General features: G+C 44.1%; 1 protein-coding gene across 1 annotated transcript in view; it reads right to left on the bottom strand.

The window, feature by feature from the left end:
* DDAH1 (dimethylarginine dimethylaminohydrolase 1) overlaps positions 1-18,756 on the bottom strand; it is a 60,589-nt gene that overhangs the window by 1,398 nt on the left and 40,435 nt on the right. Inside the window, exons 2-4 of the mRNA XM_074152362.1 lie at positions 15,150-15,249; positions 13,919-13,992; positions 13,202-13,321 (exon numbers count right to left, since the gene is read on the bottom strand). Of these exons, the coding sequence (XP_074008463.1) occupies positions 13,202-13,321; positions 13,919-13,992; positions 15,150-15,249 (294 nt within the window). The remainder of the gene's footprint in view (positions 1-13,201; positions 13,322-13,918; positions 13,993-15,149; positions 15,250-18,756) is intronic.

The following is an 18,756-nucleotide window of genomic DNA, read 5'->3' as shown; positions in this document are numbered from 1 at the left end:
TGTTTGGATCAGGCTCAACTTTTTCATAAAGATGGGAGAAGCCTGGAGACAAGATGCCTGACTCCCCATTGTACCGTTCCAGCTTTACATCAGCTTCAGCCTGACAGAGACCTAGAATAACACAGAACTGAACAAAGCTCAAAGTCAAGAACTTTGGTCCTGCTGAAAGCCTAAGCAAATTCAAGTGTTTCAATTTCTTGCCTAGCCCCGCTATGCTCCCACATACATTGCAAAGATGCAAACAGAAAGGGTTGTTTTCAGCTTAAAAATACACTAATATTATCTTAAAAATAAACTGATATTCTGATAACAAAATTTTTCAACTAAATTCCCTTCTCAGGGAAAGCCCAGAGATTTACATCACATAGCAGAGAGCAGACTTTGGCTTTAGGCACAGTTAAATTCATTTTTAAATTATTTGCAAGTTCATTTGTAATACTTCTCAGTCATTAAAAAATATTACATGGAACTGAATTATAATGAGGACCAACAACATATTGGGAAGCAACAAAGCAACTCCTGCTTGCACACACCTACAGTAATTCCTTTAGAGGTCTGGGTACATTTTTCATGTTGTAGCCTGAGTCATCCACATCCCGCTGAACATGAAACTTACAAGGAAGAATGCCTTGCATTCTTGAGGAAGTGTTATCAGATTGTCATTTCTTGTTCCTTCTGAAATTACAAAACTTTCCTGAGTTCCCAAGGTTACATCTACCTCCATAAAAGGTTAATGTGTTTTTCTGAGGAAAAGTCCTTGCACCTTTACTTCACCGGATGTATTTTTATTACGGTGCTTACCGTGGTTGACTTTCCTAATTATAATTTTGTTTCTGTGATGTTACCAAGATGTATTTTATTATGCTTCCCTTGATGCTGCAGACATCTAGCAGCAGGTGACATGCTTGCACCCAGTGCAACTCTTCTCCCTGGTAACCACAGCCAGTAGATTCGTCCTCTACCTGCAGCTTCTCTTTTCTTCCCTGCATAATCTTTTTAAACCCGGATTAAGGAAACATATTTATTAAACCTGCACTGAAATACACGTATCAGTAGAGGAAAAGCCACCGCGCCTGGTTTCGCGCAGCTCCCAAACAACTGTGCTTTCTCCAGTCCTTGTTGGAAACAGAATATTGCAGGTTTTCTGTAGGAACAGCTTATTCATCAGAAATACATTGTGAATCACTGTGAAACATTTCCATATGAAATTATGAATTAATTCTTAAGCAGAAGGGTACGGACACATTTCCCATTCATTTGCGTCCACAAAATGCTGGAGTGAGAACAGCAGCAGCAAGCAGAAATGAAGAAGGAGTGGCAGGGCTCTGGCTGTGCCTCAGGAACCAGCTTCGGGGAGCCTGGGGGATGATGGTGAGGGCACGTTAGGAGGATTGTTTTCAAGATTAAAAAGCATAGAAATGGTGGCTGAATTAATTCAGGTACAAATGAGAGAAAATGATAGGGAAAGCAGCACAGGAGTTTGAGTACACAGCTGCGACAGTAGGAATGAGATCTCAGCTAGCTCAGACACCACCGCAAGAAAGTGTTTATTAGTAACTGGAGGTTTGACAGTACAAGATTATTCTCTTCCTCGTTTCTTAAGATAAGAAGGAAATCATATTTGCAAGCTTTCATTGCTGGTACAACTACGCCCGCACGTTGAAATAAAATTTCAAAAACCACTTTCTTGAGAGAGCGCCCAGGCAATAACACCCCAAACCTGCCCTGCAGGGAGACTCTGGATGCAGCAGAAAAGCACCGATACGACACAATCAAGTTATTTTAAATGCCTGTGGGGTTCTCCATATTTGTATTATGTAAAGTCATTGAGCACATGTGCCTGGCCAGATAGGACTCCAGGGCAGAGAAAGAGATAAAAGCAAGGTCCTTTGATTGTATTTTCTACCACATAGACCCCAGAAATATGTATTTTTTGGGAAATGACAAGTTTACAAAGACTATAGCGTTCGCACAATGCTTTTGCAGAGGGCTGGCTTTCTGCCCGCAAACGTTGTACGACCAGCTACGTTAAGAGCCAGGCATTTCCCGCATGCCTAGTTTTTCTGGGAATTTTCTTCAGCCTGAAAAGGGTAATTTTCATTGCGCATTCTCTCAGCCCTTAGTCACGCTTTCCTTATGTTGAAGTCATTCACATAGCCTAAAATGCCTTTTCTATAGTTTTTTACAGCGTGTCCTCAGACAACTGAGGTAATGGATAAGCTAAATAATCCTAAATATGAAGCAGCATTATGCATGAAGGAAAAATGTGTATGCGTTTAGGGCCTATTATCACCAACAGAGTTAAGATGACTGCATGCTCTTTCAAAACAGGCCAAGCCTAGTTACAAATTTTCCCCCTCCATGAGATCTCAGCCCCCGTCTGAGCTCTGCTGCCATCCGGGACAGCGACCAAACCCACCACACCTGTGCACATGCCGTTGTGTCTCCAACACCCCACAAGCAAAACCAAACATACAGTGAACCTTCCTCTTGCTAACATGGCAATGAACGCTGCACTTAAAAAGGCCCGTGTCATGTTGATAAAGAAGCAGAAGCGCAGATTTTCAGGCTCTGATTTTTTTTTTTATTAGCCCCTGGCCCCCAACATTTAAAAGAAAAAATCAAACCATAAGCCCAAGTCAAATGCACGTAACTGTACAACCACAGGATCATTCCCTCACCAGATTTCAGCCACCCTTTCCTAAATCCTTCAAGTCACAGAATCCTTAAAATAAAACTATTCACTTAAAACTATTTCAGATATGTTTTCTACCCCATCTCTTCTCCTTCTTTCCAAGCACCTTAAAGTTTGGCCTGTTTTACACTGATGCTTAAGTAACATTTGGCCTGCGGTATAGAGCAAATTGGAGTATTTTAATCCAAGAGACTGAAAGTTGTGAGAAAAGATTAAGCTACCTCAAGATTTATGCCTACAGTGATGAAAATGAAGTGGTTTTGTAGTGCAGGGCACCTAACACGGATGAGAAGAATAACTCAGAAACGTGGAGCCGCATCCCCCTGGCCTGGCTGGCAGTTTGAAAAGGCAGGGTGCTTCTCCTCTGCTTGGAGGAAGGACCACTTGTCTGGGAACACCACCAGGCTTATGCCCTTACACACTTAAGGCAAAAGATGAGGAGAGGCACCTGGCCAGTACATTGCCATCTGGAGGCACGACTGAGAGAGAAAGGTAAATTAATGCTTGCTACCTGGAAAACACTGCTGATTATCAAACCTGCCATTTTTTAATGACTGCAGAACCTGGAAGAGCTTCTTTTTCAGTGCTGCATGATGGGGGTCCCCACCCCCACATGAGAGGTGACAATATCCCACTTCTGGATTCTAAGACAAGGACTGGGGGAGACCAAGATTTGGTGAGCAGTTCCCAGGAACCTCAACTCATCAGCTGTCATACAGAGCGATACCACCTACAGCACCACCCCAGGACTCTGTCCAGTTGGCTTTTGAACCTGTAGCAAGGTAGCTTCAGAGTTCAGACACATACTGTGCGCGGAACCATGTCTTTTCCTTTCTTTTTTGAACTTGCCCCTAGCTTTCAGAGCTCCCCTGGTTCTTGCACTGGAAGAGACAGTAGTGAACAATTGATCCCTGGTTGCCTTTTCCACATCATTCCTGATTTTATAGGCACCTATCAACCCATCATAGTTGTTTCTTTTTCAGTTTATAGTCATAGTTTGCTTAGTTTGTCTCCTTAGGCAAGCTGTTCCAGGTATCCATCCATCCTTATTGCACTTCCCTGAATCTTTCCAGTTCTACTCTATCTTTTTTGGAATGAAGGATTGAGCATACGAAGTGCACACAACAGTCAACATGCAGATGCACCACAGCTTTAATCAGTGGCATAATAATGTTCTTCATTTGATTTTCAGCTCAGCTAGCAATTCCAACAAGCCCAGGATCTCATTTCTATAGTGATGATCAGTCAGAGCACATTATTTTGTATGTGATGTTCACACTGTCATTCTCCCTGTCCCTGCTGCACATCACTTTACACTTATATACACTGAATTTCATTCATTGTTTTATTGCCCTATCTCTGCCTGTTAGGTTATTCCTCACTTCATATTTGGAGAAACAACTGGCACTGGAAAGAGAAAGCAACAGTCTTAGGGTTCAACACAAGAAAGCACAGGACAGAGTGGGGCTGGAGAGCTATGCCATGGTGCTACGCGCCTGGGTGCAGAGACTCAGCCTGCCATACAAACAACACTACTACTCAACACCTTCTCAGTTTCCTTGAAATGCAGCAGTGCCAACAGTGACCATGAAGAGCTGGGCAGGCCAACCAGAGGGGACAGAAGAGCAGAGCTGGAAAAGCCAGTGATCTTGCTTGAACGTCAAGATCTATCAGGAGTGTCATCCCAGAAATGCAGACAGGCGGGAGAGATACCAGTGGGGTAGACACAGTAGAAAGGGGACAAGACAGCCACTTTGAGCAGCATAAATCACAGTAGAATGATCTAAGGCTTCTTGTCAGGCATTGAAAAATCTCCTAGAGACAGACCCTATGGATGCAAATGCAGGATCCCACAAATGCAACAGAACAACTGCACTCTAGATCTATTTAAAATGAGCAATGCCCCAGTCTGCCGTGGTCAATATGTGAAGTTTCTTAGCCCATACACAGCCAGAGCGTTACTTCAATTTCCACCTACCACCCATGTTCTCAGCAGCTGGGCTTTGGGCTCTTCCTCCCTGCTGCACCCTCTCAGTCATGTTTTCCAGAAGGCAGAGTTCTTTAAGCAACCTCTCCCACCCTGCTCCTCGGCTTTTCCTGGCACAGGACACCTTCTGCATCACCGCAGATGTGATGGGTACCCCATGCTGTTCACACCTGTGCTACTCTGCCCCTCTGAACCACCTCGTGTCACGGCCACCCTGTCACCTACCGGCCAGCTCTGCCCAAGGACCGATGCAAAGGGAAGCCACGACCTGAGCAGGGGAAAAGGAAGCAGCTTACGCTTCTTGTTGTCAAGAAGGCAAGAGGATAAACATCCTGCCTTTTGGAACAGGAACCCAGTGAGAGAACAGTCAAAGAAAAAAAAGCAGCAAAGGAATAGGAACATGAGTCCCCATTTACGCAAGTCAAATGACATTGTCTCAGTCAGCCTCTGACCCAGCTTCTGTGGCCGACAGCCTTACTGGAGGAACATTTCCGTTGCCCTTTACAAAAACAAATATAAATTGACTAATATAACATTCTCTATTCTATACATATATACTTCTGAGTCTGTATCTTCCAAAAGACTAGATTCTCCTGCCTATATGCAAACTGAACAGCAGTGACACTCAGTTAAGCATAGCATGCTTACTACAACATGTAACTTTTAGTTAAAAGAAAAACACAACTAGTTGCCTTTTTAAAGTAGCAGGTCATATGGTACTCAGTTAAGACTTCTGTCCTCTGAGAGGCTGTACAACCATAATTCGTATAGTAATGGAAAATCAGGAGCTGAAAGTATGCAACCTCTCATAGGATCTGACCTGGAGCAACAGAATATGAGCTAAAGGAAAAGTGCACAGAATTTCATAAATTGACTAACCATCCTATCTATAAAGTTGAAAGCGGCAAAGTCTCATCTTTTTTTTTTAAATTTATTTTTAGGGGCAAGTTGTCAATTGTTCACTGGATTTCACTAACTTTTCTTTGTTGCTGCATTACAGAAGTCAGCATTCATCTGCACTTTCTGCTAATTCCCTACCTGATGTCATCCTCTTTGGTTTATTAATATTAGTAATCATTTCCACAGCAACCCATTGTGATATCGTAAATAGAGTATTATGACTTCATGTGGGGAATACGCAGAGGCACAAATGATGAATTCTTAAGGAAGAAGAGATAATGTTTTTCAGGCAAACTTGTGCATTACTAGAAAAGTCAGACCCTATACAGACAATAGGAAGAGCAGATTTAGATGAGCTGTTTCACGCTGCCCAGGGACACAGGCTGCTTTCTAAGAACACTGGATAGATGAAGTTTTCCCTTCACTGCCCGTTCTGGAAGCACTTCTGTGGCAGAGCCGGAAACCCCCCAGCTTTTATGCAAGCAAGGGGTTCTCTCACACAGGGAAAGGCAAGTGTAGGGTGCTGCACCTGGGGAGAAACAACCCTATGCACCAGTACAGGTGCTTTCTCTGAGGAGAAAGATCTAGGAGTCCTGGTGGACAATAGGATGACCATGAGCCAGCAATGTGTCCTTGTGGCCAAGAAGGCCAATGGCATCCTGGGGTGCATCAGGAAGAGTGTGACCAGCAGGTTGAGAGAGGTTATCCTCCCCCTCTACTCTGCCCTGGTGAGGCCCCGTCTGGAGTACTGTGTTCTGTTCTGGGCTCCCCAGTTCAAGAAGGACAGGGAACTGCTGGAGAGGGTACAGCAAAGGGCTACAAAGATGATTAGGGGCCTGGAGCATCTCCCTTATGAGGAGAGGCTGAGGGACTTGGGCCTTTTTAGTCTAGAGAAGAGAAGGCTGAGGGGGGATCTGATCAATGCTTATAAATACTTAAAGGGTGGGTATCAAGAGGACGGGGCTGGTGTTTTTTCAGTGGTGCCCAGGGATAGGACAAGAGGAAATGGGCACAAACTTGAACATAAGAAGTTCCACCTAAACATGAGGAGGAACTTCTTTACTTTAAGGATGACAGAGCACTGGAATAGGCTGCCCAGGGTGGTGGTGGAGTCTTCTTCTCTGGAGACATTCAAAACCCGCCTGGACACATTCCTGTGCAACCTGCTCTTGGTGGACCTGCTTTGCCAGGGGGGTTGGACTAGATCTCCAGAGGTCCCTTCCAACCCCATACCATTCTGTGATTCTGTGAAATAATACTCGACTTTTTAAAACTGGCACACTGCAGAAACTTCAGTTATACAAGACAGAATAAGAACAAAAGGCATTTAATCACCGGAATGGGGGCAACTGCCAATGGCTAGAACAACTGCTGGAGCCCAAGTCTTTAAAAGCACTGCTCTGATGATAGGTTTGGATACAGACCAAGGGCCTAGTTGCCAAAAAAAGACTCCTTTCTAGTTTATCCTTAAGATGTGGTTTTGATAAGCCTCCCTTGACCTCTGTTAAAATGGCATACAGAGATGCATTTGCAATAGCACAGGGAGTAATTTAGGGGATGAATGAGGAGCTCCACTCCCAACAGAAGATACAATCATGTCCAAACTTTTATTGAAAGCAGGAAAAAAAAGAAAGTTATTTGCTGAAGTCTTGGTATTGCACTACTGTACATATTCCAATACACTTCTGACCATAATGAAATCCCATTGACTAATGAGGTTGGAGCCCAGGATACCAAGGACAAGCTCAAAAGTGCAGATGTCACCACTGCTGCAGGTCCTGCTGAGGCAGGTCTGTGCAGGAGACATGAGAGCTTACAAGCTCAGCTGTGTTATCTGCTCTGCTTCGCACCCCTCCTGGCGATGCCACTCAACCCTGATATCTGCCATGGCCATGCTGCCTTTGTAATTAGCATCTATTCCTTTGTAACAACCATGTTAAATCCCAGATGTTTCACATGAAACTGGGAAGTACTCCATTATCCCAGATCTCGGAGGGCATACCTCAGACACAGCGTCCACAGGGATTAAGCTCAGGCCATAAGAAAGGCTGAGAGAGCTGGAGTTGTTCAGCCTGGAGAAGAGAAGGCTCCAGGGAGACCTTGTTGCGGCCTTTCTGTACTTAAAGGGAGCTTCTGAGAAAGGTGGGGACAAACTTTTTTAGCAGGGCCTGTAGCAATAGGACAAGGGGTAATGGCTTTAAATTAAAAGAGGGTAGATTTAGACTAGTGTAACAGGAAGACATTTTTTACAATGAGGGTGGTGAAACACTGGAACAGGTTACCCAGAGAAGCTGTAGATGCCCCCCCATCCCTGGAAATGTTCAAGGTCAGGTTGGACAGGGGTCTGAACAATCTGATCTATTTGAAGACGTCCCTGCTCATGGCGGGAGGGGGCCGGACTAGATGACCTTTAAAGGTCCCTTCCAACCCACACCATTCTATGATTCTATATGGTGGGATAAGTGTTCTCTACATTGCAGCCCTAGGCACTATGATGGGTTTCTCACCTTCCTTCTAAGTCCTCTGCTCCCTTTTGAGATCTAGTACCAACCACCAGGCACCCAGCATTACCCTGGAGCAGCAGGGTCAGCTGGAGGCCTTCTCTACCAGTTCCACGGGGACACCCTGGGGATAGTCCTGACTTCAGAGCCTACCCAAAGGACAACCCTAATTTCCCAATGGATGAGAGGACAACATCATTAGCAGGCACTTGCTACAAATACAAAACTGCTTGCAAAGGAATAGTTGAGATTACCAAGGCTGGGAACACGTGTAACCCTCAGATCCCTTGGGATTGCTACCAAGTTATCCAAAGGGTAACAGAGAATGGTTTGACCATAAACAAAGCTGCTTAAATCAAATGGTGGACTGTGTCCACCATCATCTGCTGCTGTCCTAGTCCTCGCTCATCACAGAAAGCAGAGGGGATTTGTGCTCTACCAATAAATACAAACAGCCAAGGACAGAAATGTGGCTTTTCAGGATTTAGTATAGAGCGAGAAAGCACAGAAAGGAGCGTGTAACAGATGCTGTGTCATGGTTCCCATTGTCATCTTGCCTAGTGTTTGCCTTTGCTGCTGGAGCCTGAACTGCATTACGTCCCGGGCCAGTTCCTGCTCATCTGCTGTTCCAGCAAGACCCCAGGGCTGTATCCCTTGTTGTGGAAAAAGCAGTGCAGAGCGTTTGCCTGCAGCGCTGCCCCGTCACCTCCCCACACCAGGGACAGCACCGTCACAGCCTGAGTTCATCCTCATTCACGGTCACAGTAAAGGTCAGCGACTCCAACAGTGCAGTGTCAGAGCCCAAAGGTGACACGTTTGAAGGAAATCCTGGCTTCACTGAGGGAACATAAATAATAATCCCAGGCTTTACCGGCTCAACAGCCATGGCCAATGTTCAACTACGGAGTTACGTGTATGGAATTATGAACAGCTTTAACTACAAGGAGGAATTAAATGCATGCTGAAAACAGCAGAGCGAAGTTGAAGTTTCAGATGTGAGAGCCACTACAGGCCCCAGTAGTTTCTGCAGTTAATTTGTCTCTCTCTTTCACCCAGTTTCCTCAAGTGCCACTTTACAGCTGCAGTCCAAATATTCTATACTTGCCAGAGCCTGAAGAGGATTTCCTGGTTAAAATGTCATTTCTGATTTATTATCTGCTTCTAGCATCTACAATCCTAAACTCTGTGCGCTCGTTTCCCAGCTCACTTGCAGCACTTTACATCACACACACAGCGCTAAACTCATGACCAATTGCACTCTGCCATATGTGAGCACCAGATGCAACTTCTTTTTCTACTTTAAAAGCATTGTAAGGATACATGAGTTGCACCAGTAAGAACAATCAAGAAAATTTTTTCTTTCAAACAAGATTGTTAGTAGGAAGATAAATCCGCTTTTAAATATAAATTGTTAGCATAGCATGACATAGCAGTTCACTTGTTGCCTAACAAGACACGCTACAGAATGGAAACAACTCAACTACCAGAGATAGTTAAAGACAGCTTAATCATCTTGCTTGTATGAATGCATTTCCAGAGCAGACATGAAAAACAGCAACAACAAAGGAGAGGTTTAAAATAACAAGCTATCACAATGAAGGAGTGGCATGCTGCGCTGTGCCAGGCAAATGACTGAGCAGAAGCCCAGGGGACTGTACTGCCACACAGATTGCGATGGGTAACGAGAGGAGCAGCTGACAGCACTGCTATAGCTCAGTCGATCTGGTGTAATCAGAAAGCAGCTTTTAATTCAGTGCCTCATAGAGATCCTATTGCAATTGCATTTCCACAAGACTGGAAGAGCTGATTACCAACTGAATTTTTTTTTTCCTTTGGAGGCAAATGAACAAATACAAAGAAATCACTGAGGTCAAAAAGCAAGAATTCAAACATTAGAGGAAGCTAGTGATAAGCAGCACTGCCAACTCTGTCATTTCCCAGACAGATGCTTTACCTATCTGTTTTCCAATAACTTCTCTGAAGAGATTTAGGCTCCTGGAGAAACAGCTAGAGGTTCCCCAGGATAAGAGTGGGGTTGAATCCAGTACGCTGAGCAAGAAACACACTCTGGGTAACTTCATATATTGCTCTGACTGCGTTGTGGTTGCCAGATGTAACCTGCCAGCTCGCTGGGAGGGTGAGAAGGGAACGTGCTACGGCACAAAACTGCTGCTCCAGGCCAGAGTCCCTAACCTCAGCTGGCAGGATGCGAGCAAACATGACCATCACACACATGTAAACATGCTGTGAAATCTCCAACGCAAAGAAACACACAGAAAACTGACATAGTTGATTTATATTTTTAAAAGATATCCACCAACAATCAAAGACTGATAGATCATCTTGATAATTAGCATTTTCTTTTAAAAATGTATCTGCTTTTTACTGTACCTTGATTAATGCTGGTATTTACTTGACATCTAGTTACCAGCAACATTTAATCAGCTTACCCCAAAAATATTTTTGGCTACAATAGCTAAATAGATGCACTGCAACACGATTAGCCGAGCTGTGCAAAAGGCTTTAATCAAACTGATGAGTTCTCAGATTAGTCCTGGCTCAAGTTCAAATTGCAGCTCTGAGCAACCCGTATTGTACTTGACTTTTGTTCATGTTTATAAACACTCTATACAAGTGTAGGGCTGTCTGCATATCTGCAAACTTCATCAGGCTGCTGCTCACGATGCATTTCGAGTTTGAGCCTGAATATTTGGGACAGTGCATATTTCACAGGGAAAGATGCAGGGCGTTTTCCATCCCCAACTAAATCAATCTCACCATCAGAACATCAGAACTCTGCAACCAAAACCCTGTTTCTCAGGGGAGAAGGCATGGGTGACAAGCTGGGAATGTGTTCCCAGAGCTTCACATAGTGATTTCTAATAAGAAAGTAACTTCGACAGGTTGCTCAAATGAATGAGCAAACTTAAAGCCACTACAAACTATGTGGGAAGCCAAGGGACTGTCCTCTTGTTTAAGAGCTCCTCTAAGCTCACACAGAGCAATCAGGCTGCTATCCTATTCCCATAATTGCTGCCAGGCTGCAAGTCTAAGCCAGCCAAGACTGCACTTTCCTGGCCTCCATAATTCAACCCATGTCCAGCAGAGGAGATTCTGAGATTTGAAATGTTGGTTTTATCTTAGCTGGGGACTGAGACATTTTAAATCTTGAACTGTCACAAGATAAGAAAAAGAAAAAAAACCCCACCAAATCTCTGCTGAGCTCTGATAGTAAAAATGATGCTGCTGGGAAATGATAAGTCCTAGGATTATACCCATGAGGAAGATGTATAAATCTGAAAAGCAAATGTGCAATGAAATATTGCAGCATGGCAGTAAGGACAAGAAGTCTCTCAGGTGTCCATCTTGCAAATACTTAAGGATGTTTTAAAGTAATAAATATCACTAGCTTACTAAAGCTGAGGAGGTGTACAAGACGTGCAGGATGGGTTCCTAAGCTCTTTGGAGGCCATGGATGTTAATTTCAGAGTTACATACTATTTCTGTCATAAATGTTCTGCCTGGCACAGATTCAGATCAGCAGCCTTGGGCACTGATAGCAGAACTGTTCTTTAAAATAATTCATGCTTTAGAATCAGGGCAAGAGATACCAGTTGGGTTGCTTAAGTTGCATTTAAACTGAGAAGATTTCAGAGACCTTTCTGACTAGTTAAGCAGAGCTATCTCCACTCCTTCTCATTTACTGTAAGGGACACACAGGTGGCTTCCTCCATGCCTTAATAATCATGTTTCATCAAGGAGGATTCTGCAAAACCAAAGAGCAAAGCCTAAATTTATTGGCAAAAGAATCAGTGTAATCATCAGCTGAAAATCTGGGACTTGCTGCCATCACTGAAAAGTAGATTTTGGTTTTACCTTTGGAGGCGAGTTCTGATAAAAATGTGTAAGACACTTAGCTGTAATGCTTCCAGACACGCTCTGGGTTACCTGCGTCTCAAACCAAACCATGCAGGACGGTAGATCCTAATTTATCAAGAGGGATAAACCGCCTCAAGCTTCACTTCAGGTATAGTCTCAGTTGCACTTCGCAGTTTTGGTGTTTCTGCTGCAAAGCATCAGCGCCTGCAGCTGTGCTACCATGCACCAGCAGAGATGCTGATCGCTCGGGTGAGCTGTCTCCTTGCCTATGTGTGTAATGATATTCATGGCCTCAGGTGTCTCTGTGCCTACAGCTCTGAGAAAGCTTAATTTGGTAGATTTGCTCTGAACACACCCAGCAGGCAGGAAAGCCACAGAGCCCAGTGTAAACCACAGGAGCAATAAATATTTCCCATTGAGGATGATGGTGGTAGTACAGCGTTGAGCTGCTCCACAATGGCTTACTGGTTCACAAGTCTGCCAGTGAAGACAGACCCAGATTCATGAGGCCTCTTAGCCTGAGGGTTCAAAACCCACACCCCCCACTTTAAACACCAATGTTCAGAGACTCAAATTATCAGCAAGGCTGAGGTAAGACTGCTCTCACTCCTTTCTGCTGTTATAAGACACTCATGGGACTAGAGAGGAAAAAGCGTGACCAGGTAGGAACTTGACTTTGCAGCCAGGTGATGGAGGAAGGAGGGATGGGAGTCCTGGACTCTGGTCCCTGCAGCTGGAGTTACTTACCGATCTTATTCAGAAAGTCTGCACTGCAAAATGTGTACACACGCCATTTTTGCAACAGGGATCAGACCCCTCTCCCTCCTCCTTCATGCCAAACCTTTTACTTCCCCCCTCTGGCAATTTTAAAAGTCACGTTTCCTCATGGCAACATCTGAAGTAAACATCTCCTGCTGCTCTGATGGTATCTCCTTTCTCCTTCCTGTCACCCAAATTACCACCTTTTTAGTCAACAAAGCTGTAAGTAATAACCTCCATACTCCATTTTAACCTGTATAATCCATTTATTTCCTGAAGATAGATAAAGCTAAATTAACATCACTGTTCTCTTGCCTGATATAAACATTCTTTATGGTTTGCACATACAGGAGATCCTGAGATGTTCTGATTTCCTCTTTCATTGATCTATATCTATTCTAAAATTCCAGCATCCTTGAGCAGAGATTAAAAACAAAAAGCCCAAATTTGTTGTTTAGAAAATTTTCTTATTTGCTTTACCTTGAGGGCTTTCTGTGCAGCTTCACTTGATCCAATAGCAATCAAGTTTGGTCCAGCCATGCTGCAGAAGCTCTTCAGATGCAAAGAATCATGAACAGGGACCGTGGAGACAGCATAATCCTGTATGGGAGCAAAGAATGATTGCTATAAATATTTTTAAATTGTCCTACTTCCATAATTATATTGAGACATTCCATAATTAATTTTACTCTCTGCAAATTAACAATAGCAACATATCCCAGGGTACAGTGTCAACTGTTTAAGTATGACATACCCCTCTGGACCAGCTTGTCTTGTCTGGTGCGCTGGAATAAAACCCAGAACATGTTTCAAATATTACTACTGTTCAAATATTACTATTGTGTTGCAACTGTAAAGAAATACATTAAAATGTGAAATTAAACAGTACGTACATAAAACCTCTCCAGGGACCAGCAATAAGAACATTTTGCCGATACATGAGAACATTAAGAACATGAGTGTTGAAATGCTCTCAAATAGTAACAACCTCCCACTATCCACATTACTTTTATGCAGCAATCTCACATTTCAGATCCAACTTCAGGTCCTGTCACTTTACAGATTCAACTCCTGTCACTTTACAGGATGTTCAAGCCTTTGCACTTGAGTATGACAAACGTCTTGGCCAGATTAATTTTTAAATTGATTCAGTGGATGGTAGCTTATATTTCCTGTGGTATGAATGAATCTACAAACCTTAAATGTGTCAGCCAGAATTTCTGCACCGCGTTGATTTGTCCGCCTGGAAAGACCCACAAAAAATTCTCTGCCTGGAATGAAAAAATGAAGGGCAAAACAATTACAGCTTTTTTTTTTTCCAGCCATCCAAAAAAAATCACCACATCAGCTACTTCATCAGAGCATACACATTTTAAAAACAGGACAGCTTTACAGATGTTCTGAAGCAATCTTTCATGGGTATCATTTTCTGTCTTTCTTTTCTCAAGTTGAATAGTAAAACTGAAAATTCAGCTTATAAGAATGCAACCTGCAATTGTAAGCTGATAATTTAAAGCAATTATCTTCTGCCAGAAGACACATTTCACCAGAAGCATAAATAGCTTCCTCTTCTAAAGCTCTGCAATGGTCATTGAGTCAGGAAAGAAACAGCTGGGCTGGATTAGTACAGCATTGATTGACCATTTCCCCCTCCCTCTGAGATTTCCTCTGGTCTGGAAGGCAGCTCTGCAGCCACCAGCATCCTCCAGCTCCAGAGGAAATCAGTGCTGGATCTGCACTGCATTAGAAAGGCCTCCCTTCCCGCTCTGCCTCTTTTGAGACACTTCTTTCCCCTTGGTGAGCTAAGGCAAGCAGCCAGGCTACTGTGATGCTGATCAAAATAAACAGGCTCATTCAGCACAGGCAGGGAGCAAGCGTGTGCGCAACCGATGTGAGAAAATGCCTAATGGGTTTAATGACATAAAAAACATAGTCAGTATCTTCATCTTTGAAGTCAACCATGCATGTAAGTTGTCTAGCACATGACATCTGGCAGGCAACTCCACCACTTTCCCCATAAACTAAAAATGCATTTTTTACATTTGATTCATTGAACTAGTGACAATTGTCTGCATCAAGCTTTTAAATGAGTCTGGTGAACGTAGCTGCTTGTAATAAGAAATATAAAACAACTGCAGGCAGCTGACTACTGAAAGCATTTTTCTTATTGGCACTTTACAAGCTAAAATAAAATTTGTATGCACACTGCAGGTCTTTGTACTAGGTGTACTGCAACTTCATTTATTCAGGCATTAGGCAGGACATCAAGGGTTGCATTGAAAATTCATCTCTCAGCTACCTTCCTGACATTTAGTAAACAACTGATTTAACAAACCGCACGAATGACATGTTATTGCGTAGATGACAAATAACACGCGGTCTTTGAGGCAGTCAGAATATCTAAATAGCAAATTCACTACCACTATACCTGTAAATAAGACGTCTCCACCATCCAAGGTTGCGTTTTCATCTACCATCTCTACTATATTGAGGTTGAGACTTTCTAGTGCTCTCTTCATGGCTTCAACCTGTTTAAAAGAAAGTTGTTTAGAATATATTGTATCATTTAAAAATACTACCAGAAACACATGTTGTTAATAGGAATTAAAGTCCTTTAATGTGCCTTTAGCAAGATGGATGGCAGGATCCTTTGCGTCCCTGCCCATCGCAGTTCCCTGCCTCTCTCCAGAGGCCTTTGTGGTCTGGAGGGGATGGAGTGTAAAGCAGCAGTGATCAGGCTCTTGCCTTTGTACGGGAGCCACGCAGCATCCAAGGGAGACAGATGAGGGGTCCAAAACACATACTAAGTTCATTCCCTCTGCACAGTAATAGCCTCTCTTGCAAATCCTGTCCCTTGGATTTGAGCAGGAAAAAGCACCAGCAGAGGATTGTCGTTCTCTCCTTCCACACTGCTCAGACACAAGACGTGGCTCTACCAGCCATGAAGGTGGCAGCTCTGCCTCAAGCCCCTTTTCAGTCAGCAGGAAAAAAATATCCTCAAATCAGTAAATGTTCATTTTCTTTACAGTCTTGCAATTTTACTGAGCACTAGTTCTCCTCACATTTTTGAGCTACCTTGCCACAGAATTACAAGACCTTCCATGTCTATACGTTGTGTGGCTGGCTGCTCGCCGCAGAGAGCCGCACGCATAGCAGGGAGCCAGGGGCAGGGAGCCTGGTGCTGCTGAGCCCATTTCCTGCTGAAAGGTGCTTGTAACAAGAGCAAGGACTGCAGCTTCAGCAGGTTTCCTCTTTCCCAGCAAGGGCTGCTGAGGATGCCTAGAGGAGAACCAGTTTCTACAGAGGCTCACATCATCAGCATCTGTAAGGGGCTAATGCTCACTATGTTCAAGCACCATCATCTTGATGCCAAAAGAAGCAACTAACCACTCGCCAAAAGCTTATGACTACAGCTTGCAGGATGTCAATATAAATATGGGCTCGGAAACCTGTGAACCTGATCCCATACAGCAGCATCTTCGTGTTCAGTGAAACCTCCTCACCCTGATTAATCAGAGGTGCCCAGCAGGCATTAACGACATGGAAGACACAGTGAAGACCTGCTACACAGCTCTGATTTTTGCATGTCCCACAGGTCATTTATTTATTTAATGTGATAAATTTAGCATTTCTAGAAGAAACACAGGAAGCTAAAGAAGGTGACATGGTACTACTAGCACCATATACCAACAAAAGCAACTGTAGCAGCCCTACTCTTGGGCTCTGCCAAACTATACTTGTCACGGCAGAGACAGGAGATGTGGTGTCATTTAGTCCTTCACCCTCACTGCAGCAGCCTCAGAGCAATAGCAGCACATGCTCTGGCTGTCATACCTTCCTAAGAGCGGTGCTGGTCTCTGGGAATAAGGGAGGGAGCAGATGTGATCCACCTAAGCCCCCTTCTCCTGCTCATTTTCCATGACTTGGCTGTATGGCATTTGTGAATGATCCAATTAACCCTGAAGCCCAGGCCCAAAAGGCAAGAGCAGGTCTCCATGGGCTACCAGGACAGGGGATGTACGTCTATAAGGGATACACTGGGGGCATCATCTTATCCAAGATTGATCTGCTCTCTGCAGGTTCCTTTTTCTCTCTAGCACGTCCTTGCTCTCCAGTCACTTTACAGAAAAAACCTTGGATGAGCCACTGTTAAAGTAGATGCTTCAGTTTAAAGTTGAATGGGATGAAGGCAGGTCTTTGTGCCGCATGAAGAATGCCGATGGGTTATACTGCAACGCAGAACTGTAGCTGGGAGCTTCCCAAAACCAAGAAACTCATCCTCCCCACACAAAATCCCATCTAAGGGTCTGGCACGTGGACCGGAGCGAGCCTGCAGCACGCCCTTTACAACTATTAACACTTCTCTTTGCTCCTCTGTCTTTCATTTGATGCTAAAATGACTTCAGGCTGAAACTTGGTACTCAAAAGTCTCCAGGCTTAGTAGTAAGGCTTCATCTTTCTTAGTCTTGTTGCTCTATCTCCTGTGATCTTTAAAATTAGGTTTACAAGGAGGACTGGACCAATGTGGTATTTTAAAAATAAATGGAAAACAGCTGAGTTAATATTGGAAAACTGACTGTTGTACAAACACAGCAATATTTTGTAACATCTGTGTGCTGATAGCAGAACGATTTCTTTTGTCTGTGAAGCCCAGTGTTTTTTACTGTGTGAGTGCTACGTGCTTAAGAGCCATAAGACCCCAAAGAAGAAAACCACTGCTGAATACGGAGTAATAGAGTTGCAGCATTATATAAGAAGGTTCCCAATCCAAGAAAACCCAGACTCCCTGTTTCGTGCTGACGAGAAGCAGACATGCAGACTCATGAGCAAGACACCCTGAGACAGGAGTACACCAGCCACACGTAGCTGGAATAAATAAAGATACCCATCAGATAGGGTTATTTAAGGCAGAAGGTCAAACTGCAGGAAAAAACAGGATCACCCAGGCTGTTGCGTGGTCACCTATCTCTAGTTAATCCAGCAGCTTCCAAAATACCAAGAAGAGAAAGCCCTTTCAGGAGACATGCTGCTGATCGGGTGCTACCAGGGGGAGCTGTCTGGGCTTGCAGAAACAGCCAAGCCAGAGGCTGCCCCCACCAAGCACCTGCTCTGCTCCTGTCCTCCTCCCTGAAACTGTGTCCCCAGCAGCCTGGAGCATCAGCAGAACTGCAGATGTTATGGTGGCAGAGGACCACCCTACCCGCTTTCTGCAGGGAGAGCCAAAAGAAAAAAACTTCTCTGGACCACAGTAGACCATCTGAGAGGGGTAACATGTAAAACCTGGGCAGCCCACACGGGCAGAGAAGACATGAAGATGCCCTCCGTGTGTTGCCAGGCTGCCTGCAGACCTTACAGGGCCAGGAACCACGCAAGGTTCATTGCAACCAAGCTAGGTCTGCTGGCTAGAAAATTTGCATCTGTTAGTGGTTTAATAAACTTAATGGTCAGAAGGAGACATATTACTTAGGAAAAGCAGCATGCATCTTGGCTATAAAGATGCGGTACGAAAGCTTGAAGGTGGACCTGGCCTGTGAGAAAACGTGCCTGAGACCAAAGCAAACAACCACCAGCCACGGAGGCGCATGTGGGCTCCCTCCGGCAGGTGGGAAACCTGCTTTTTACCTGAGCAGTGCAACCATGCAAAATGCTGCACCATCCTGAGAACGACTCCAATGGAGTTGGCAAAAGGCCACAGAGCTCCCTGGGGGAGGCAGGCAGCAGCACTTAACATCCCTGGGCCAGAAGGGCCAATTAATAACACTTGTGCTAGAGTCCCAATTAAGTAAAGTGCCTAGCTCATGAGAACAGTGGAAGGTAAATGCTGACTTTGGATTTGTGATTTGAGTCATATGTATGTTTTAATCACCAGCTGCTGATTACCATTTAACCACCAGGCTATGTCAGAGATGCCTTGAATTGTTTCTTTATTTAATTTACAGGGCTTGATGCAGCTGTAGTGCAGGCATTAAGGAAAGTTATCAGAACTAAAAGTTGTCCCAAATCACAGAAAACTAGTTTAATTCGTTTCATGATTG

This window comes from Numenius arquata, chromosome 8, assembly GCF_964106895.1.
Source record: "Numenius arquata chromosome 8, bNumArq3.hap1.1, whole genome shotgun sequence".
Taxonomy (NCBI): Eukaryota; Metazoa; Chordata; class Aves; order Charadriiformes; family Scolopacidae; genus Numenius; species Numenius arquata.
The sequence above is the reverse complement of the archived record's forward strand: the minus strand, read 5'-3'. Positions and strand labels throughout refer to the sequence as shown.